Raw genomic sequence first — 24,628 nt, 5'->3', positions numbered from 1 at the left:
AAGCAAAAATGCTGCCTGAAGTGCTGGTGATTCATACCAGCAGCACTGATTTCACCCCACTCACCAGAACTTGTCAGCCCCACACAGTAAAACCGTGCGGGTGATCGGTTAACAAGCACTGTCCCATGCAGACAGAAAACAGTAAACAAAAAGCCAGCACTTTTACAAAAAACCACTAATTTCCTTAGTCAGACATCCATATCCCTTACAGTCCATACTCTATCATCATAACAATCTCTGTGTGAGGAAAATGGCCTAACTGCTACACAGGGACAGGCAGGGACTATCTAGCATCACACAGCCCTACGGCAGAGGCTAAAACTGGACACGCAAGGGTTCCTTGTGCTGAAGTTGGCATTTGAGCCCACAAATGACCCTTCTGCCATCTTGAAAAGATGGAAAAACACATAAAAAACTGAGAACTGGTTTTGCTTTAATATGAATTTTTGCCTGACACTTGACACAGTCAGCTGTCACCCAATTGCCACTTCTGATCCTCAGCAGCTTCAATATTAAAGGCAAACTTTAGCAGTTAGTGTGTTTAAAGCAAGGAAGGAACAGAAAGTTTTTAAATTATAAAATGATTGTAGAGACTTCTCTGAAGTCAGTTTTGATAAGAGCGTATTCTTTCATTCCTGACATCTGCTGTCCCACGGATCTCTCCAGACCCAGCAGCAACCACTGAAACCTGTTTCACGTTTCCTCCTGAGCACCAATAATGAAGACTTGGCTGCTTAGAATTCCTCCTGCAGGTTCAATGAACCAGGAAAATGCACTAATCTCTGAATAGAAACACATTTGGCTGTAAGTGAGCCAGTGAATGCCACAAGCAGCTCCTGTCCTTACTGACAGACTGCGGGTACCCATACGTACATCCCCATGAAAGAGTTGAGCAGGAGACTGATGTCCTCCTAAAAGTTCAGCAGATAAAGGAGAACCTGCACATATCTTTGTGGGACTGGAGAAGACAAAACTGCAAAAAAACCCAAAAGCAATAAGGGGAGGAGGGGAGATATGGCTGCAATAAGAGAAGAAACCAGCAAAAATCTAGTAGGTGCATTAGTGGCAGAATAGGTTAGAAATGAAGAGTAGCAGTAGCAGTCTCTGCACTCCTGCTGAAGGGCTGGGAGCAAACACATCAAAGTTAAGCGAGAAGACAGTCACTATGAATGTGATCACTGGCACCCAAACTCAACAGGAGCCACTCTGCTCATTGCAGGTTTGCTGCACACACTATTACAGTGTACAGATAAAATAAACACTGCACTAAAGCAATATAATACTCGAAATTCAACAGAATGATTAGGAAAACATTGTGATGCACCAGAAGGATTTAAATGCCTTTAATAGTATTTAGCTGGTTTGCTACGTTACATGTTGGAGTGCTGGAAAATGCTTTGCACAGGATACATAGCTATTTCAATGGCCAAGCAAATTTCTAGGTGCAAAAATACGCAGCAAGGAGGGCTTTACATAAAAGGATTTCAAAGACCATTCGTTTCATTCTGCTTCCTGGGAAAGCCTTTTTACTGAGGGCATGGAAAAAATGAACATGAGGTTAAATGGTTGTGTCTCCAGGTTCTCTTCCTGCGATACAACAACTGAGAAATGGAACGGGGACAGAAAATTACACCTTATGGCAAGTCATCAGAAATTAAGAGTTATTTTATCATCAGAACCCCATTCTGATACATCAAGGATGGGCATCACACAGTCTGCAGCACCACCCCCACGCCACATTTTCAGCGCAGATTTTCTTTTTTTCATTTTTCTTTTTCTGTACTGAAGGGAAATGTTGTTCCCTTTTAGACCTGAAGGGAACAACAAAAGTATCTGTTGATTTAATTTAATTTTAAATCTTGATTTCAGAGAGATAAATCAATCCAAATATAAGAGAATATAGGAACAATAGAAGAAATAGTACTTGTACATAACTTTATGAGGAAATTTGAGAAGAAAAACATATTTTTCCATAAAATCCAATTCTGCACTAGTGATTTTTATAAATATAGAAAACTGATGGTTATACGGCTTTTTCCTGCTAGATGTTTCCCCTCCTTTTTTTCCACAGAAGTATTATAGAAATACTGAGTGACTTGTTAACTTCTTAATGAAAGTTATTTGAACTTTGATGGAATTGTTTTCAGTGTATGGTAGCCACTGAGCAGCTCAGTAACAGCCACAGCATTGTGTCCCTTTGCTAATCGCCATCCTAGGTAAGGTACAAAATAAATATACTCTTGATATGGGCTTCTGGAGGTCTCTAACTTAACTTCTCACTTGAAATAGGACTATCGCCCTAATCACTGTAGTACTGTGGATCTTTTTGCCAGCTTTGAAGAGTTACTGCCTATGGCTAACATGACAGTAATAAGTCGGAGTGATAACAGAGTGCAGTAGGCAGGACAAAAGAAACCTCCTGAAGTGCAACAAGACTGAAAAATTCTGCTCCTGGGATGGACTAACCCCACGCCAGAGTCCACACAGCTCCTTAATGCCCTCTGTCTATACTAGTCCATCCCCATGTTGGGAAGCAAACAGATCTAGGAAGAGGCACCAGGCCAAGGCTTGCTGCTCAGATGGTGTTTCTTTGAATCCTCCAGGGAAAAGAGTATTTCCCCTGCTGCACACAGAGGAAAACATGGAACATTTGAACGGCTGGACTATATGGCTATGCACTAGCAGAGGATGCATACGTACTTGACCATGACAAGGCTAAAGACCATAAGAACATTTTGATGGATATCTGGGAAGGAACAATGGGAGGTCACTTGCACTCCTAACTTTTTCTCCCTAAAGCATCTAGATTTTTAATGGAAACCTCTTACGCAAGAACTAGCGACAGCTGTCCTGATCTGATACGGCAACCCAAAAATAAGATATAACAGTAGATTACTGCTTCTGCTCCACTGCAGTTACCCAGTGAGGCAAAAGTGAAAAAAGCAGTCCTTTAAAAATACCTGAGAAGGTTGGAATATTCCCCTGGGCTAGAGCCAGGCGTTGTTTTGGACTTGCTCAGGAGCACCTGCTGGGAACAGGATGATTCCTAGGAGCCACTGGAGATGCATAGCACCCCTCTTCCCAAAGCTGCATCTCTTCCCAAGGAACTCTTCTACTGAGAGCAGTATGCAGAGGTGATCTAGTCAAGTCTATCTTGGAGGTGATACTGAAGAGAAGGGATGTGGAGACTGACAAACCATGAATACAAGAGTTGTATTTAAACAGAAAAAAATGAGATCAAAATTCAAAATACTGTATTTGTCTGAATACAATTCCCACAAAAAGAAAAATACTACAGATTAATACCTAATGTTATGCTTAAAGGCTAAAGAAATTCAGAGCTTTGTATTTTCACTCATCATCACTATTGTTCTGTTCAAGTAACTTTCTTCCATCTCCTACAAAATATTCTATAAGCAGCTGAGAGAAGTCTCACAATCACTAGCCCTTGTTCTTGTGGGGGACTTCAACTTACCAGATGTCTGCTGGAAATACAATACAGTGGAGAGGAAACAGTCTAGGAGGTTCCTGGAGTGTGTGGAAGATAACTTCCAGCAGTCCTGGCTAACCAGGAAGGTCCCAGTTGACTGGAGGTTAGCAAATGTGACACCCATCTACAAGAAGGGCCAGAAGGAGGATCCGGGGAACTACAGGCCTGTCAGCCTGACCTTGGTCCTGGGGAAGGTTATGGAGCAGATCATCTTGAGTGCCATCACGCAGCACGTACAGGACAACCAGGTGATCAGGCCCAGCCACCATGGGTTTATGAAAGGCAGGTCCTGCTTGACTAACTTGATCTCCTTCTATGACAAGGTGACCCGCTTAGTGGATGAGGGAAAGGCTGTGGATGTTGACTACCTGGAGTTTAGTAAAGCCTTTGGCACCAGTTCCCACAGCATTCTCCTGAAGAAACTGGCTGCTCATGGCTTGGACAGGTGTACTCTTCCCTGGGTAAAAACAACAGCTGGATGGCCAGGCCCAAAGAGTTATGGTGACTGGAGTTTAATCCAGTTGGCGGCCAGTCACACATGGTGTTCCCCAGGGCTCGGTACTGGGGCCAGTTCTGTTTAATATCTTTATCAATGCTCTGGATGAGGGGATCGAGTGCACCCTCAGTAAATTTGCAGATGACACCACGTTGGACAGGAGTGTTGATCTGCTTGAGGGTAGGAAGGCTCTGCAGGGGATCTGGACAGGCTGGATCGATGGGCTGAGGCCAATTGTATGAGGTTCAACAAGGCTCAGTGCCAGGTCCTGCACTCGGGTCACAACAATCCCATGCAACGCTACAGGCTTGGGGAAGTGTGGCTGGAAAGCTGCCCAGCAGAAAAGGACCTGGGGGTATTGGTTGACAGCCAGACAAATATGAGCCAGCAGTGTGGCCAGGTGGCCAAGAAGGCCAAGAGCATCCTGGCTTGTATTAGAAATAGGGTGGCCAGCAGGAGTAGGGAAGTGATCGTGCCCCTGTACTTGGCACTGGTGAGGCCACACCTCGAATACTGTGTTCAGTTTTGGGCCCCTCACTACAAGAGAGACATGGAAGTGCTGGAGCATGTTGAAAGAAGGGCAATGAAGCTGGTGAAGGGTCTGGAGCACAAGGCTGATGAGGAGCAGCTGAGGGAACTGGGGTTGTTTAGTTTGGAGAAAAGGAGGCTAAGGGGAGACCTTATTGCTCTCTACAGCTACCTGAAAGGAGGGTGTAGTGAGGTGGGTGTTAGTCTCTTCTCCCAAGTAACAAGTGATAGGACAAGAGGAAACAGCCTCAAGTTGCGCCAGGGGAGGTTTAGGTTGGATATTAGGAAAAATTTCTTCACTGAAAGGGTTATCAAGCATTGGAACAGGCTGCCCAGGGAAGTGGTTGAGTCCCCATCCCTGGAGGTATTTAAAAGATGTGTAGATGTGGTGCTTAGGGATGTGGTTTAGTGGTGGACTTGGCAGTGCTAGGTTAACGGTTGGACTTGATGATCTTAAAGGTCTCTTCCAACCTAAACAATTCTGTGATTCTACTACACAACAGCGCTGGGCCTGTGAATGCTGGAAGCCTGGGCTGCTGCAGCTCATTATAGTGAGTGAAAAGCTCTCTCTTATTTGCTATGTATGATATGCAATCTTCATTCCCTTCTAAAAGAGAAAAAAAAATTAAAATAATTTGGGATATGTGGCAAGAGCTATGGAACTATGGAACTCACAGTGAGCTGTGAGTACGAAACTCAAGTGTGTCTTTTAGTTGTGGTATAGCTGGGGATCAAGGTTGTCCCTGTGTGCACAGCCAGTGCAGCTAAGTCAAGTCCCTAGGTGGTCCAGGAACTCCCCACTTAATCATCTGCACAGGTGAGATAATGAACTGATTTCAGACAATGAACTGACTTGAAACTAGGCAATTGACTGAAGATCTTAACAAGAAAGTATTTGAGCAATTGGTGCAGGAGCTCTCCAGGTGGGAATTTCAGTATGCCCTGAAGACAACCTTCAGGCAGCACCTGTGCATAGACTAATTCCTGTGCTTAAATGAGCCATCATCCTGGGTGGAGAATATAGCCTTTCCTTCCAGAGACTCCCTGAGGGCATTCTTGCTGCAAAAATGAGCAAGTTGTACATAGATAAGATGCTTGTAAATAGGCAACACAAACTTCCTGCAGATGCAGAAATGGTTGCGTGGGACAGATCTTTAGTAAATATGTAAGATAGTTGGGAGATGCTTTGAATGTAATTAAGATAATCAATAGTGATAGATTATGCACGTGTGGTTCTGGTGGTAGAACCATGGGCCAGTTCTACTCTAAGAATTTAGCAGAACAGCAGTTTAGGGCATCACCAGATCCAGATGAAGACATGCTCCTGTTTGAATGATTTAATTCCCCATTAGAGCATTACTCCGTGCCAAGACCAATAATTTAGGTGTTTTTTGTTTTTTGTTTAAGCAAATGCTCTGTCCATGTCTATGCAACAGATACAGTAATATAAAAGTCATACAACTTGTTCATTATGCTAATTTTGTTCTCGTATACAGGTGTATGTTTAAATCCAGAACTAGTTACTGTTTCAGCTAATATAGCATGAGGTTTAGAATACCTTAGGATGAACTTTGTGGGCAGACTGTATCTTAATATTTACTACCCTTTATTTAACACAAAACCAGTCTTTCTGGTTTTGAACCCTCTTTGTCTGAATGGAAGTAGTTGTCTCTTGATTCCCCAGCAACAGCCCGAACAGAAAGGCTGTCTTGCTGCAACTGTTTTTCTTTTTTTTTTAAAAGCCAGGCAACACAAGAAATTTCTCAATTTTTGTCTTTCCAGCTGTATTGTATATCTAAAAGTGAAATGCAGGGCATACTGAAAACCATGGGCACAAAAACAGAGAGTGTAAATGTACCTGTTTTCAGTTGGTACCATTCTCTGATACATCCATGACTTGCCTTGTAATTCAGTAGAAATTTACTATTTTTTAAAAAGAGGGACGGTTAGTAAACACCTTCCTTCCCAAGCAATAGCACTACAACATGCAACAGATGAGTCAAAACTGACTGTATCAGTACAACGATCACATCAGGGTTATAAAAGCAGGGAAAAAGAGATGACTTGCATGGGCTGTTTGGGGATGTGAAATACTTTCTGATATTGGGTCTTGCATATTAAAAGAAAACTTGAAAAAGCCACGGGCAAGTTTTAAGAATTTTGCATGGAATCCAGCTTGAGACAGAAGCTGTGTGCAGCAATCTTTTAAATTACAAAAGACATTTTATCACATCCTGGTGCAAACACTAAAAAGAAGTAAACAACTGGATTTCAAATGTAAAGGTGATACAAAATAGCAAAATTCAGTTCAAAAATTAAGTGTCTTTATTTTACAGTTTTAGAAAATTTTTACGGTTTTAAACTACAACAGGCTAAAGGAAAGTAAATTCCACTGTTTTTTAAAAGCAAAACAGAAGAAAAAAAACCACTGCAATTTCAGTTGACCAGTCATTTTCAAGTTTGTTTTCTTTCACCATATCTATGTATGCCTGAAATAATAGGCTTAATTACTCCATGGAAAATTCACTCTGCAGAAACCCTTGGGATATTTCTCATCTCTTGTCCTAAGATTCTGTTCCCCCCACTGTTAATTTTAAAATAGGGTTTTTCCCATGTTACATCACAGAAGGAAGAAGCAAATCTACATTTGGTCACTGGAAATGCTATGTATTACAATGTATTTACATATATAAAAATATATTTATTATGATATGCTGTGCAATTGGATACAAGGCTGTAATTCAGTCAGAGGGAGGGCTGATATCAAAACCATGAAGAGCTATACAGACATAGGGTGGAAAGAACCCACCCAGACTGAACTGAAAACCTGATGCATGAAAACCTGAAAACCTGAAAACCCTATTACAGTAAGACCTACAGTTTTGGAACAACAGAAATGTTTACCAAAAACATCTTTTACTACTTGGAAACAACATTGCTTTTTCTCTTGGTCTTTGCAATGGCTCTATCCTATTGTCAGCACAGGAAGATGTTAGTAAGGTGACATATTCAGTTCTTTGTTATTAATTGCAAACAATAACAACAAAAAAATAATCTTACTTGTACCATAGATATGATACTTATATCATAGATAAAAGTCACAAAATTACTGATTCATCTATCCGTGTAGATACCATGCACCAATTTTGCAAGTCATCACCTAGCAAATACTATACCTTCTACAGTATGTGTGAAAGGAGAGAATTACCCTCTTCACACAAGGGGGTCTACAATTCAGCAATCCAGTGAACTAAAACTATGAAACTAATATGTATAGTGTATATGATTAACTGACTAACTGACAAGGTAAATGAGATGCAAGATAAAAATCAGGGAATCGGGGAAGGATATTCATTTTATCAGCATCCCTGACACAGCTGTTGGTGACTGACTACATCCTTAGAGAACTAAATTGCTCATTCTTTATGTCCCATCTGTACTTCATTTCCACAGCTTCAGTTTGTTTGGCAATAGTAGCCCCTGTGCAAGAAGAATACTTGAACTGAGTTTTCACACCAGTCTTCCTACACTGGCCTTAGCTGTTTTTTGTTTGTTTGTTTGTTTGTTTGAATTAAGGGGCCAAACTGCATAGAAGATCTTAAAATAGCAAAAATGTATCATAAGTTTTGGATGACAAGAAAATCCTTCCTTCAGCACTGTATGAAATGAGTTTAAAAAGTGTATTGCTCATGCGTACATATGCAGTTAAATGTATGCATTTGCAAGTGCTAAAATTAACAACCTTTAGAGTTTGCACTCTTCATAGCACTAGCCTATATACTATTATTTGAACATTATTACAAAGTCCTTCCACAAAGACGTCAGACATTTAAAACTGTTCTACTTATAATGTTACCTCCCAAGGAAAAACTTCCTCACTAAAAGCAGCTACTACCAAGCATCCAAGAAACTAGCATTAAGCAAATAGGTATCTTACTCTCATCTCATAAATCCTCTTTATACTGCTCTAAATTTTCGCCTCCAGCCTCCCGTCAGATCCACATACAAAGCACCACTAATTCAGTTTTAGTAAAGTAACGCTAGCATCATTCAAAGGGGACTTGCGCGTTGCTAGAATGTTACTAGAGCCCCAGTTCCTCCAGCACTGGGCTGGATGGAGAAACTGAAGGAACATGGTTAAAAATAATGAGCAGACCATCCATGGTCAGGGCTGTAAATCCATATTTTTCTTTAAACAGTTAGGTTTTGCTTTCATATGTTGCCAGGCTGAAAGTACCAGAGCTCATACTTACTGTCAGCGACTTCTAGGATCAAAAAGATTGATTTTTAGTGTTAAAATGGGAACCCCCCATGATGAATGCAACACGTAATCCAGGCATCAGGCTGGGCTACAGCGACCGATTTGCAGTTGCACGCTTTTCAGACAGCACTAGGAGTGCACTATGAAACAGAGATTTCTCTTTGCTCTCCCACAGCCTCTGCTGGCTCTATGAAAGTCTGAGAATCAAAAGGTTGATGGAGAGGACAAGTGACAAAGCATGAGTTGAAGACAAACAGGCAATAGATGCGCATGCAGACCATTGCCATGAACTGGCAATTACAGAGAAATAAGGCTATCTCCCCACACAGGCTTGCTGCCACGTTAGAGTCTGTGGTAACATCTGTGACATGCTCATTTTTTTTGAAGCCTCCACTGTCAGCTATGAAAAAAACAGATTCTGACCCAAACCAGATTGAACTGCACCACTGGGGGTTTTTTTGTCAAACTGAACCTGAACCACTTTTTTGCAGTTTTTGTTCAACGTGAATGGGAACAACGTCAGTCAGAGCAGAATAATAATAAAAAAACCCCTACTGGTTTCTTGCTGTGGAAAATGCATGTCAAGGATTGTGCTCCTCCCAGACATCACCAGCTTCCTACCATCCCAGCCATTTAAAGCTTGGATCCACAATGGAGAAGTGGCAGGTTTATGGCATTTTCCTGACTACAACTACACCTTTAAGATGAAAAGAGCTATTCTATCCTTTACAAACTTCTGACTTAAGGAAAAGGTTATTATATTGGAAACAATATCAGCTATGACTCTTGTGTACAATCTATCACTGAAGGGCTAGTCTCCTGGAAGCGCCACTGAACTAACTGCACAGACTGAACAGGGTATTGCTGTTCAGAAAGAGCATCACACTCTCAGTACTGGAAGTCTTTCAGCAGTACTTGACTATTAGGTGTTGTTTATCTGGTACTGCAGGGCACCCTACCAGCTCAAGTCACTAATTTTTTTTAGGAGCTACGATGAGCTTGTTTACTTTGAGACCATGCATATTTTTTTGCATATTTTTTGAGACCAGGCATATTTTCAGCTAACCAACATTTACATTAAACACCCAAAGAAGGTTCACAACATACAGTGCATGTGTGTCAGCAGTAAGCAGTTCTCAACCAAAAATTTCTAGCCTATGGATCATCTCAAAGATTTCTCAGAGGTAAATACCTGGATGAAGTTTGCCATCTGGAGCTAAACTTGCATGCTAACATGCAGGAAAATATTGTGAGAAACTTGATAAACTATAGTGCTGCCTTCAACTAAGGAAGGTGGCTCCAAATTATCCCAGGAGCATGCGCACTTGTCACTCTTGGCTACCAGATCAACAACAGGACCAAGAGTTGTAATATTCCCACAGCTGCTAGGAAAACAGAACCAAAACTGAGTCACTGCATCACACAAAGTTAAGTCCTCTACTAGTTCCTGAAATTATAGATGACTCTGTGCACAATATACTAGTTCCCAATTCAAGAAAAGCCAATTTAAGCATATTATTTATCATCTATCACTAACGTACAGATGGCAAAACCTCATCTTTACTCCACATAATTTGAATATATACCTGCAAAACTGGAAAAGGAAAAGGCAAAGGTGAAACACTCACAGAAGAGCACATAATTGATAAATGCAGAAGATACAGAGGGTCAGTGAAGACACAATTCTCTTGTGCCAGTGCCAAAGGAAACTTCTGATAGCACACAAGGCTGTCCTGTTCTGAAAAATGTTCCAGGGTGCCAGAAACATTCAATGCAATTCAACAAAGTAAACATACATTAAAAAAAAAATAATCTTATCTCAGTAGAAAGAGCACTGCATCTATTTAACATGTGCTTTGATGTGGTTTCTTTCCAGAGGACTTATCGTCTTTAAATTAGCAAAACAAAAACAAAAGAGTCTTTGTAATACAAGGTCTGAATTGTCACTCACAATGCTTGCAAAACTCCATTACAGCACTCGTAAGATATAAACTGACTGCTATGTGATAAAGCTCATGCTATGATGGCATTGAATTACAGAAAGCTTGACCCTCCGACTACACCTGGACTAAAGTGGGCCAGGGCTTGTTCGCTGGCCTCTAATGCAAATGGCATGACACAGCTCTCGTCTACGTGGTTAAATTCTCTGCTCTCAGAATAAGATGAGCTCAGCAATAGCATGCATTGGAAATAGCCCTACTCCATAGAGATTTCATATGCTTCCCATGGCTAACCACTTAAGTGGTTAGCTGTTCTTAGAGATTTTTCTACCACCAGCCCCAGAATTCCCTTACTGTAATTTAAGTCTACTAATTCTAATGCCATCCTGACTTGAAAAAGAAAAAAATGTGGTTTTTTTTTTTGTTCCAATTTGCAGTAGCATTTCAGATTTTTGGATATTTATCATATGTGCCCTAGGTCTTCTCTTTGGACCTCTCTGGAGTAAACTCTTCCACTGCCATTCTTTTCCAGTGTCTCCTCATGCTTTCTGAGCCACCTTCACTTTTTTCTTATCCTTTTCCTCTCCATCCTACCTAGCAAAATTAGCATAGAGCCTAAACTGAAAAGCCAAAGACCTTGTTAGGGTGACTCTGTGCTTCATGTCCTGCCAGCCAGCTGGGAAACCACACTCTAGATAAAATACCTAAAGATCAATCTTTCCTTGTTGCTGATGTTTTCTGGACCTCTGATCATAGCTCCTGTTCTCTTTTGGACTCTCTAATGATAATGTCCTCATTTTCCTGAGGATGCAGCCCTTACACAGATTTTATTTTAAAACATCAGAGATTATATTTGTCATGGAAAAAAGGCACCATCTCTGCAGGCTTTGGACAAATATTTGGATCTGCTGGTATGTTTCAAACACTTGTGTCAATGTGATGCACGTCAAGTGTCAATATGCACTAGTTGCACATTACTGCTTAGCCAGCTTATTTACTCATGAATGTACTACAAATAACATGCCAAACGATGAAAGCATATACAAAATACTATGTTTTGTTAATTGATAATCAACAAAGCTGCCATTAAAAAGAAATATTACATGGCATTACATCCTAAACAGCCAGTGTAGTGCAAGAAACCAGAAATATATGCACTAGCCAACCATGGGGCTAAAGAGAAGAAAGACAAGAACAAAACTGCAGGATCTTGCACTAAAATAGCTGCATGTAAGCATTTACTTCAAGGCAACACTATTACCAAACACCCAATATAGGCTGGTTTTGGTTTTGGTTTTTTTTTTGTTTGTTTGTTTTTTAAATTGTCTAGCCAGGAAAAGTTCTACAAACTGTAGGGTGAGATATCCAGGAGACACTGAGCATATGCGTGGACCCAAGTATTGTGTTTTAAAAGAGCTTTCAAAGCAAGAACCTATAGGAGAACATGGTTTGAGGTTAAGCATAAAACTACCTTTAAATTCTCTAAGCATTCTGTTGCCCATCAGATACTAGAGAACAAAGAAAGAGCTGCAGGTAAATATACAGCATCTCCCAAATGGCGTATTAATTCATTAATGAATGCAGCCACATTCTTAAAGCTCAAAATCGTATTATTTCAGTACTGTTTACTAGCTAGTTTCTTTCTGGCTCCACAGTCAGTGCTATTTCCCAGCATACTTAGAAGTCTACAAGCACTACTACTATAGTCATGATATGTTCTCAGTCTGAGCAATGCATCACGGATGCAAAAACCAAGTCTGAAACACAGAAATATGCATGTCTGAAAAATGCTATCAAAACTTGCAAGGCATTCTTAACAAAAGACATACAGAGGGCTACTGTAAGAAAAGAGCAGCTTCTGAAGGAAAAGCTTGACTGATTGTCTGAGATCAAGACATCACATAAAAAGTTCAAGAAATTCGGTATGGTTAATGTAAAAGGAGGAGGAAAAAATGAAACTAATAATTTTCTAAATGAAGCTTTCTATTAGATATGTTAATAAACATATTGGAAAATATGCTGTGCTGCAGATTTTCTGTCTTTCAGCATTTGTCCAATTTTAGAGAAAACATTAAATATTTTCACAAGTATAATTCTTACATATGTGGATGTACTCTTTTTTACTGCCCCTGGTAAAAACAGAATATTTTAAAAAATTTTTTTCCTGTTTTTTATATGTTTCATTTAAAATGCTCTTCATTTGTGACAAGAAAAGAAAATCCCTCAAAATTAAAAGAGGGTTCTCCCTTACTTGTCACCCTTAGTAAAGTCTTTCAGGTTGCATTCTACCTTTAGCTGCATTTGTGCAACCCTTCAGGAAGACACAGTCAAAACCAAACACTTGGTCCAACACACTGATATTTAGTACTTTCAGACCCAGGAAAGAATCTGATCCTCACTACTGTGATCCAAAAAGTTTTTTTATTTTTTTTGTAATGTTTTTTTTTTTTAGTCGAGTTGGTTGTTGTTGGTTTGGGTTGGGTTTTTTTGACTAAAACAAGTGCTTCCCCTGAATACATACAAGTTTTCAGAAACAGAATCCTTACTGAATTTTTAGGTAGTTAGCTAAAGGCTTAGTATGTGAAAGATGTAAACAAAAAGCGCATCAACATTGCTTTCATTACTTTGAGCATTTTAACTCAAGTTTGGTGTGGGAGGTATATCTGCAATCATCAAACAAAATCAGAGTCAGCTACACTGAACATATCTTCACATTTTCCTATACAACACCAAGCTTTACATTAAGCTGGTCAGGGAGGTTTTTGAAAGACAAAAAAGCACAGCCTTGGTTTTTGATGGAAGTGATTGAACTGCCCAGGATCAGGGTCCGAACAGTTGCAGACAGACTGGTGCTCCAGGGTCACCCGAATTGTACAGTACTGGAATAGTCAAAGTATGTAACTCATTGCCAGTTTACATACTTTAACTGGAGATATTGCATTGAATAGCTATTTTTTTTTCTGCATTGATCACTGTAGTTTGGAAAAAGAAAAAAAAAAAACCCCAAACCCAAACCACCACACTTAAAAACAGATGGAAAAACCCCCGGAAACATAAAGTGAAGCACATGCTCCAAGCAGACCTATCTAGAATGCAATGTGAACAAAGCAACTGTTAAATGCCTACAAGTTAAGTGGTATGAATTCTTCCATTTTAATGGAGTTATAAACAATTTGAGAAATAAACTGTTTCCTAACCCACAACATACGAGAACAAATGTTAAAATACACTTTCAAGTAGGTGATAAAACTTAATGCTTCATCATCAGAAAGCTACTGGCTTTTAAGTATATAAAAAGCTATTCCAAATAACATTTATGACTGAAAGACAATCAAGGCAAAAAAACATAGAACTTTGAGTCAGTCTCCAAACTTGTTTTCTTGCTATTTGTCAGGTTCATTATTTAAACACAGGATTGTTTTCTTAATTTAATATACATACTTATACAATGGCTTAAATTAAGGCATAATCCAACTGGCTGAAGTTTTCAGTAAAATGTCTCTGTTGCTTTTTATTAGTAATAATTGGTTCAGATTACTGCTGGCAAAAGTAACATAGCCCATTAAAGAGGAGATTGAAAAACAGATCTTTTTAGTACTACTATCTTCCATTAGTGTGATTTGTAAATTAAATGTAGCACAGGCCTTTGGACTCAGGAAGCCTTTCAAGAAGCTCACCCTTAAATCAACTTATCAGACAAGGCTTGAGGCTTTAAGCAGAAGCTAGTGAAACTCTGAAACCATAGTGTGCTTTTACAGAAAGCCTTTCACATTCTAGAGAAAGGATACTATCCACTCAACATGAAGCAGATAAGAACAGAAGTTATCATCCAAAAAGCACAGGGCAAACTTTTGGAAGACCTAGCCAAAAAGACAACGGCTGAAATTTAACAGACAATAAAAGAGAGCCCTTCAGAATCCAACGCAACATGTGGATTGGGTTTGCGTGGCAAGGTTTTGGTAGCAGGGGGGCTACAGGGGTGGCTTCTGTGAGAAGCTGCTAGAAGCTTCCCCTATGTGCGATAGAGCCAATACCAGCCAGCTCCAAGACAGACCTGCCGCTGGCCAAGGCCAAGCCCATCAGCGATAGTGGTAGCACCTCTGGGATAATGTATTTAAGAAGGGGAAAAAAAACCTGTGCAACTGCAGCTGGAGAGAGGAGTGGGAATATGTGAGCGAGACAACTCTGCAGACACCAAGGTTAGTGAAGGAGGGGGAAGAGGTGCTCCAGGTATCAGAGCAGAGATTCCCCTGCAGCCCGTTGTGAGGACCATGCATGGTGAGGCAGGTTGTCCCCCTGCAGCCCATGGAGGTCCATGGTGGAGCAGATATCCACTGCAGCCCATGGAGGAGGCTGTGACCCTGTGGGAAGCCCGCACTGGAGCAGGCTCCTGGCAGGACCTGTGGCCCCGTGGAGAGAGGAGCCCACGCTGGAGCAGGTTTGCTGGCAGGGCTTGTGACCCCATGGGGGACCCACATTGGAGCAGTCTGTTCCTGAAGGACTGCACCCCGTCCAAAGGACCCATGGTGGAGCAGTTCATGAAAAACTGCAGCCTGTGGGAAGGACTCACGTTGGAGAAGTTAGTGTCTCCCATGGGAGGGACCCCACACTGGAGCAGGGGAAGAGTGTGAGGAGTCCTGCCCCTGAGGAGGAAGGAGCAGCAGAGGCAATGTGTGATGGACTGACCGCAACCCCCATTCCCCGTCCCCCTGCGCTGCTGGGGGGGAGGTAGAGAAATCAGGTGCAAAGTTAAGCCTGGGAAGAAGGGAGAGGTAGGGGGAAGGTGTTTTAAGATTTAGTTTTTATTTATCATTACTGTACCCTGATTTGATTGGCAATAAATTAAACTAATTTCCCCAAGTTGAGTCTGTTTTGCCTGTGACAGTAATTGGTGAATGATCTCTCCTTGTCCTTATCTCGACCCACGAGCCTTTCATTATACTTTTTCTCCCCTGTCCAGCTGAGGATGGGAGTAATAGAGCAGCTTTGGTGGGCACCTGGCATCCAGCCAGGGTCAACCCACCACAACATGCCAACTGGAGACTCCTAATTTAAAAGCATTGCCTCTGATCACTATGTGTCACTATGATGATACTTTTGTAAATGACATTTTGGGCTCTCAAATACTCTGAAGAGTATTTCTTCCATGCAATTTGGAATCATATTCTAGGATCCTAAAATACTTCCATTTTCTATTTCAGTTTTAATGTGAAGTGTTTGAGCCTTTCTGGGATTGCAATTTAGTGTAGAACAGACACCTTTGATAAAGCCAAATGTTCTTAGAGATGGAATAAATAGTATGCAAATCACATCATCCCTCTATGTGTAGTAAAGTTGATGCATAAAAGACTCAGTCATGTTATACAGGAAAACACACAATTTCAGGGATATAAAGTAAGATGAGCTGCACCCCAAAAAGTTTTAAATTCACAAATTTAGTCCTTCACAATGTCATGTAGCAAAAATAATAGGCTAGATCACAGCCTCATTCCAGAATCTGACAGGCCATGCTTTGGCTACTCTTGGGACAAAGACAAAAAAAATAACTGAGGCAGTTGATTAGTTACTGAGCAGCAAGTAGCTTTGAATCACACCATATGTGCTCCCTGGGAATGAAAACACCAGTTATTTTCTTCAGAATTAGAAATCGCAATTATACTCCTTAAACAAATAACAAGTAGAAGCTCAAAACCCCAAACATATGAATTTTACTGCTTTACTTTAACATTTTCCCAATGAAAATACTGCCTATTAAGCTTAATATAGTGCTACTACCTATCTTCTTACCTATTTGGCTTGTATTTTATTCTAAAACATTAAATATTCTTAATATGCTTTTGCTTCCAGACAGCGTTCTGTGACAAACACTGTTTATTTTCAGAGACAGCCCCTAGAGTTCATATGAGTGCTTAGAAAGCTTCCTGTAGCTCCATTCATCCTGCCTTTTAAACTAGACTAGTAGCCAACCCAGGTACCTGGAAGTAAAAACAAAGACAAAAAAGTTAAGAGATGCATTTAATGCACCATGGTAGTATAAATATTTTCAGAGGCTGGTAATTTAACCATTCTCTGCATTTCCTGAATGTCAGTTTATACTAAAGCATTCCCTTGTATCAATGGCTTTGACAAGTAGGGAAAAGTAAAGTAAAAGGTGACAATACGGAAACTGCTAAAAAAACCTATCATGTTTCTCTCAACTAAGCATTGTAGCAGACTTGTTCAATGCTTTTCCTCCATGTTAATCTATACTATGCTAAAGCAGCAAAATAGCCACACAAGCACAGAGTACTGTGTAAATAAAGACTCTTAATGCTACCCCGATATAATAAAAATGGAATGGTCAAAGGCATTCACTAATAAAATGATCATTGAAATCCATACATCAGAACCCTTGTAGAGCACCATATTTCAGAAGGATGTTTGAAGTGTACAGCTGTACCAAAGCTGGAGGCAGAACATTCGTTGTTGGATCTGATGATCAGACTCCCAGTGAGGTTCCTCAATGAACGCAAACACTACTAAACCAGTCCTAAATACATACTGGTTCTATACGGACATTTTTGTGAGGGAAAATAAGGAGTTCTTATCACATCGTTTATTCCAGCTGTTTTTGCTCTGCATTTAGGCATTTGCTTTCAAGGTCGTCCTTATTCTGACCAGCTGGTTCCTCACTGTGTGCAATAGAAATTTCTGACCAGTCTGTCTTTGTGTCAGCATCAGCCAGCTCCTCTGCAGCTGAGGTGGGGCCATGCAGCTCCTTCACATGGAGGGTAGGATTGGTCATTTGCTCTGTGTCTTGTTGAGAGGCTGGTACATTGCTATCTTTGGGAAGCTCAGGACAGTTGACAGGAGCTATCACCAAGGGAGGCTGAGGTAGGTCTTTCTGTAATTGGAAGATCACAGTCAGAATGATGGAAAGCAGGAATTACTGTGTCTAGTTTATCAGGAGTGATGGTCATACAAGCTGAAGGTTAAAGGTCCATCATCTCCATTATCATTCTCCAATAGTGGACACATGCATACACAGTTACCCTGTCTTTGCGTTTTATAGTACAGAAGGGGATTTTTCTTCCAGAAATGTGTTTAATTGCTTTCTGCCTGATCGTTCCTTGCTGATTTCAGACGTGCTCTGCTGATTACGCAGGAACAGGCAAACAGCACTGTGGCACTTCGTCATTCTCTGGTTTTGGCCACCTTTACTATCAGAGTACAACTGGCAACTTTTCCATTACATTTCAGATGATCTAAAATATTTTTCCAACAGTTAAATTCAGTTCTCTAGAGGAAAGTTGTGAAGGTTATCACAAACAATTGAATAACAAAATAAAACTCACTGGGGGAAAGCTCTAGCTTGATAGATTTGCCCTTCAAGTAATTATTCAAAACCTATAATCATGCATCACGATAGAAATTATTCCTTTTGGAATCAAATTAATTTCACTTGTACCACAGTGAATCAAAGTGATAATTATATTAAACTAGATTTCTACCTTCATAAGCAGTAGCCTATGAAAAAATATGAATAAAAATATTTTTAGGGATATATTTTATATAATATTATAAAATGTTATATTTTTGTATAATAATAATTAAAAAACCACTTTCAACAGATATCAAACCAGTAAAATTATGGCAGAATCAAGAATGATAGACAAGATCTACTTTACTTTTCACTAGCTAGTTTAAGTGGCCATAAACATTAAAAAAAGAAAACCCTGCTGAGGCAAAAAGGTATGTTAAGCAAGCAATCAAGCAAAACAAAAATGTTTGGTTTTGTTTGATAAAACTGCAATATTTTACTCAACTTTAATTCTAGTTAGGTTTTTATAATATTAGTATTTCTTGAAGACACTCATATCAAACTGGTATTCACCGCAAAGCCGCTGCCCGTCCAGAACATTGCAAGCTCCTTTCTCCAAAGAGCCACAGCAAAGCTTGTGAGAAGAGTACAGGGCACCAAGTAGAGGAGAGCAGGCTGGCCCATCTGCATCAATGCCAAGGCAACAAAGGTCACAAGAAGGCCTATGCCATATGCTGGAAGGAAATAAAACCAGCAAAACACAGTTATTCAGATATAGCTCTGTTCAAAAACTAAATAATTAGCTACATGAGCATTCTAACAGGAACTTTTTTCAAGTAGTATGTAAAACAACATCTCCAGAATTTTTTCAGGCCTCTTTAGACAGAAGCATTATATACACAATGTAAACTTGGAATAGTGATTTACTTAACAGAGATACTACAGTCTTTCTATTGATAATAACATGTTGTGAAAGTAGTGTGATCAGCCTAGTCCATACTGTGCAATTAAATCATTACCTTAAGCAGTTTGAGAAAGGCAAAATAAACAAATGAAATGTTGTACCTCATATTGTATTTATGAATTCAACAGATACAGACAACTATTTTGACCATAACACATGCTTCTTGTTTGGTTTGGCTTTGGCTGTTTCTTACTATCCTGTAACACCACTAAAAAAAAATAAAAATCCAAGCCAGCTGTGTGTTATAATTTGTTACTACTTTCTATTTAATTTCTGCATATATTCTGCAAAAATTAAGTAGAACAGAAGCAGATAGGATCTCATATTGTAATTATTTTCCATTACATTTTCAGAACAATGAGGCCAAATCCAACTGATTTTTATTCAGGAACCAGATGAAGAAAGACATGGAGGTGCTGGAGCACATTGAAAGAAGAGCAACAAAGCTGGGGAAGGGTCTAGAGCACAAGTACTATGAGGAGCAGCTGAGGGAACTGGGGTTGTTTAGCCTGGAGAAGGAAGCTGAGGGGAGACCTTATTGCTCTCTACAGCTACCTGAAAGGAGGTTGTAGAGAGGTGGGGGTCGGTCTCTTCTCCCAAGTAACAAGTGATAGGACAAGAGGAAATGGCCTCAAGTTGCACCAGGAGAGGTTTAAATTGGATATTACGAAAAATTTCGTCACTGAAAGGGTTGTCAAGCATTGGAACAGAGAAGCGGTTGAGTCCCCATCCCTGGAGGTATTTAAAAGATGTGTAGATGTGGTGCTTCAGGACATGGTTTACTACTGGTGGACTTGGCAGCATTAGGTTTACAGTTGGACTCAATCTTAAGGGTGTTTTCCAACCTAAATTATTCTATGATTAGAATACCTGATGAATTTTTACAGTTCTTAAAAAAAATTTTTTTTCCAGGCACATTATGTTAGAGTTCCTTATATATAATTTAAATATTAATTCTTGTGACTTCAGTCCATTGCCTCACATCTTATCCCTGCGCACCTGTAAGAAGAGTCTGTCTCTGTCTTCTCTACATCCTCACATTAGGTAGCTGTGGACAGCAACAGAATCTCCTCTTTGCCTTCTCTTCTTTCAAAATCATGTGCTCCAGCCCTCAGCCATCTTGATGGCCTCCACTCCATTTACTCCAGTATGTCGATGTCTGTCTTGCACCAGGGATCCCCAAGCTATATACAGTATTCCAGACTCAGTCTTAACTGCCAAACTGAGGGGAGTAATCACTTCTCTCGTACTGCTGACTCAATCTTGCTAACACAGCCCTGTATGAGGTTAGTTTTAATTGCTGCAATAATACGCTGCTGACTCTTCATTGATACAACATTTTCCTATCAATTTCTGTAAATGTGTTTTGAAAGTACCAGGTTAAGAGAACAGTTTCGTTCAAGTATATATGAGAGGAAATTATTTAAGATTTGGTACATCGAAATAAAAGCATCTCTCTAACCCTGCTGTAAGTGTCCAAGAACCTAGCTGTTTTTTCAAAATAATTTCTAAAGCAGTTAAGGAAAATTTTTCATGACATTAACTGCGTGTTTTGCTAGCATATTTTTTTGCTAGCGTAATTGCTAGCATAAGTTATGCTACCATAACATAATTTGCTAGCATAAATACTTTGTAACAAAGCCAACAGAAATCTGTAAGAGCCTATTCATCAGTCATCTTTAAGTCCATGGCATGTAACTCTGTGGATTCTACAAACTAAAGAAGAAAACTAATTTGGAGGTGTTACGGCCATCATAATGTAACTCATGGCATTGCAGATCACGGATTTTTAGAATACACAGAAAGTTAAGAACAAAGTCAAAGGAAGATACCCCTGAACCTGAATTTTCATATGCAATAAACTCAAACATTCATGAATCAAGAAACCAGAATGAGTAGCTAAGCATGTATAAAGATAGAGTAGATGTAAGGGTTATAGTGAGACAAACCATGGTAACAAGAAGCTCCCCTTATATATGGCAGACAAAACAGCTCAGGAAAATGACATCAGATAACTTGGTGATGGAAGGTCTAGCTGCAAAAGTACTTTGCTAAAATATTTGTTTAATAATAAAAGGAGGAGAAGAATAAAAAAACAAACTATGTAATAGGAGTTCGATGGTATGCTTTTAAAGGGAGCAACTCCTGTAGGTATTGTGTTCAAGTGTCGCTGTTATACATACCTATTGTGCAGGCTACAAAATATACTCTGGACGACTGCACCTGAATATCAAATCTATGGCAATAGGCTACCAGTAAGCCTAGGAAAGGAAAGAACTGTTATAACATGCTTTCAACCCATTCACACATTAAGATACACAAACCCATCAAATTATCTAGGAACTTAAGATTTTTTTTTTTCAACACTTACTTGGGCACCCTGGTGTTTAAGTACTATGACAGCATCGTTCAGGAGGCTGCACAGCTTACAAAACAGTTCTATGATAACACAAGCCCAGTGCAACAGAAGCACTTTAATAATAAAATTAACATCTACAAATACACAGATCTTAGATACAAAATTTCATCCCATCCCTAATAAACAGTTGTAAAAATACAGTGTTCACAACAAGAATAAGGGTAAGTTCATCCCTTCCAGCTCCTAGTAAAGACAGTAGAAATTTATGGTTAACGAATATACCTATTATAGGTCAGGGGGGAAGGGGACATGGATGGGGATGACAGCTCACATTTCCCAAAATACAAGAAAATAAACAAATGATTTCTCAGAAGAAGTCTGAAAGCCAGAAGATACATACTTGTTTTCACCTGCAGCGGTGCCAGGCATACTTCTACATAATATCTAAAAGTCAAATTTGAGAGAAGGTGTGGTAGAAACACTGGATGTTGTGTGACTAACAAGATTATGAAGTTTTGAGCGGTCAGGTATGTGTGTATTCAAATCATGTGCAAATGGACAACTAATTTCCTCTATCACCATACTATTAAAGAGGTTTTATACTATAAAATTAGTTGCTAAATCAACTCTTGAGATTTCTCTACATTTCTTGACAGCGCTGCATGTGAAACTGAACCATAAGATTAATGTGCATTTAATTTCTTATGGAAAAAGTGAATAGTGCAGAAAAAAGAACCTAAAAAGATATACTTACAAATTTATCAGGTTTATAGAAGTCAAATCAAACTTCCCACTTGAAGCTGAAGTACAAACTAATATGACAGTGCAACAAGTAAAATTCTTAACACGCTAAACAAGAAATACCTGGAACTAAAATGTCTCCAAATCCTAGGAGAGAAAAAGGCCTGTCACACAGAGCCAACGGTGAGGAGTTCAGCCGCGGAACCTTCAGGACCATTGGGAGCTTGAAATGAGACACACACATGCCTTATAAAAAGCTGTTTTCTCACCATCTACTAGAACTTGTTCCTGTTGTACTGAAAATGCAGACTTCAAATAGAGCAAATGTATCTTTTTTTACATTATAGATCCTTATGTTTAAAATCTTTTATTAATATTACTGACAACTAACAAAATGTATTTAAGATAGGAGTGATGTCTGCATGACAGACATCTCAAAACACTGTATTAATTTCAAAGTCCTCACATGTAATAGGGTATCCACTCTGCTTTAACTGCAGGAACATAAAAAATTTAGGTAAGCTGCCACATGCATAAGAAATAACCATTTATATTTCATTCTACTGGTTACAATAAAAGTCTCAAACAAGTAAAGACTTGAATAATTTTAAAAAGTGATTTTTCAAATTACTTTAAAGACTTCTTTTTCCCCAAGTGTCCTATTTATTACATAATTTGCAATGTTGAGGCGCAGTATGGCAAAGTTCATTGCAAACACGTATTCTCTTTAACACAGTACATTAAAGAAACTTTATTTTCTTTTTTTCTTATGTTAGTGCCAGAATAATTTTATCTACTTATACTATCATTCTTGTTCTATACAATTCATTCTGTGCATGAAACTGAAACTAAAGGAGTACTAAAGGGGTACAAAAGACAAGAATGTAAGATGTTAAAGAAATTAGTATGGATTATATGGATTGATCCACTCGTAGTTCATTCTGCAAAGAACTATTTTCTTTACTGTATTTTCCCATGCAACACTATTACATTCATTGCTGAAAAGAGACCCAACATCCTTAAGTTAACAAAGCCAGTTTTCTCACAGCTTCATTTCTTACTTGCTTTGCACACTGTATCTCACTCTCTGCTACATCTCATGTACTTTCCTCCCTCAGTCAGCCACATCATGTTGTACAGCTCTGTGAATGCAGGTGGCTGCTGTCAAATGGTACAGAACCACTGAATACTGACTTCTGTTTTCTTTCTGTCTCCAATTCATGTTTCTCTCCTTTGCCTATAGCCTCAGCTTTTCATAAAGCAATTATCAAAACAGGGGAGAAGGGGGAAGAGACAGACTGATCATGTAAGCTTCATCACTTTAGGTAAAAAAAGGATATGCTTCATCAGCAATAAGTTCCATTTACAAATGTGGTCACATGTTTTTGTGAGGCTGAGCTAACCAGCTTCCTTATACTGAAACCATTTTAAAGCAAGATAAAGGAAGACCAAAGCTGTTGTGATGAACTACTAAAAGTCTGCTTTGCCCCCTGTGTTTGGTGTAGATTTCCAGAGAGCTCAGGAGTGCTTATTTCCACATTAAATTCTTTTCAGACTGGCATCTCCATTTCAGCTTTGCAGTCTTTGAATTTTAGAGAAGTTGAAAGTGTAATAGGTGGAAGTTAGTGCCATATTTTCAGACCACATACAGTACCTTTTCATGAGTGGCAGAATCAGATGGGCCTGCAGCCACCTCCACCATTATACTCTCCCCAGTCTAAAGAAAAAAGGGGAAAATTGTAAATCAGCACTTCACTCAGCAGGTCTGGGATCATTTAGGAACACACAGAGAATGAGGTCATGACACTTTGCTCTGTAAGCAGCAGGCACTAGGGAAGTACTTTACTTACCTTTGTTAGAAAAGGTGTGATAAATACAAAGAATACATCATACACAAAGAGAACCAGGAGAAGCAAGGTACAACCCTGAAGGAAGAGACAAGATACTTGGTATTTACATACTATGTACTAGTAAACGGCAAAGAATTAATAATTAGCAACTTAGGACTATTCAAGGCAAAAGCTAACAGGGACTAAAGCAAGTCACCCACGTATTTTTCTTAATTCCTAAATATTTTAGATGGAAGAATTGGGTCTTGCATGCACCATATAAAATAAAGTAATTCTTATACACAAAATTACACGTTAGTCCCTAAAATTCTTTATCTTGTAAAATCTGGAGATGGTGCTCTTTCAATTTGTTAGGAAATATTAAGAAGGTCTACATTTTCTCTGGAGGATGCTAGGCATAGCTTGAAACAGTATCCACATTACTTTGGCCAGTCTGTACAGGGAAACATTTATAGGTGAAGATACTTGAAACAGAGTTGGAAGAGCTGCCTAAAGAGCAACTAAATGACCAATACTGATTTTTATCTTAGGATACTGAATAAGTTCTGGAAGATTTGGAAAGAACACCAGAATGATGCTTCAATTGTGTGTCAAATTTGAAAAACAAAAAAATCCTCAAAAAACCCCACAAGTGAGTGTGTGGTGTGTGATTTACTAGTAGTCAACACTCTACAGAACTTTAAGTTACCAAACAGCATG

General features: G+C 39.4%; 1 protein-coding gene across 3 annotated transcripts in view; it reads right to left on the bottom strand.

The window, feature by feature from the left end:
• Positions 1 to 7,972: 7,972 nt before the first annotated feature.
• Positions 7,973 to 24,628, bottom strand: part of SPPL2B (signal peptide peptidase like 2B) — a 34,293-nt gene continuing 17,637 nt past the window's right edge. For 2 of the 3 annotated variants that reach the window (XM_072845787.1, XM_072845788.1), the window contains exons 10-15: positions 23,930 to 24,004; positions 23,734 to 23,796; positions 22,203 to 22,302; positions 21,163 to 21,240; positions 18,589 to 18,749; positions 7,973 to 17,598 (exon numbers count right to left, since the gene is read on the bottom strand). In XM_072845787.1, coding sequence (XP_072701888.1) covers positions 17,311 to 17,598; positions 18,589 to 18,749; positions 21,163 to 21,240; positions 22,203 to 22,302; positions 23,734 to 23,796; positions 23,930 to 24,004 — 765 coding nt within the window. In that variant the 3' untranslated portion in view covers positions 7,973 to 17,310. Of the gene's footprint in view, positions 17,599 to 18,520; positions 18,750 to 21,162; positions 21,241 to 22,202; positions 22,303 to 23,733; positions 23,797 to 23,929; positions 24,005 to 24,628 lie in introns of all 3 variants that reach the window. The other variant, XM_072845789.1, reaches the window with a different exon arrangement.

This window comes from Ciconia boyciana, chromosome 24 (assembly GCF_034638445.1).
Source record: "Ciconia boyciana chromosome 24, ASM3463844v1, whole genome shotgun sequence".
In the NCBI taxonomy this organism is placed as follows: Eukaryota; Metazoa; Chordata; class Aves; order Ciconiiformes; family Ciconiidae; genus Ciconia; species Ciconia boyciana.
Note: the sequence above shows the minus strand (reverse complement) of the source record. Positions and strands in the feature narration are given on the sequence as shown.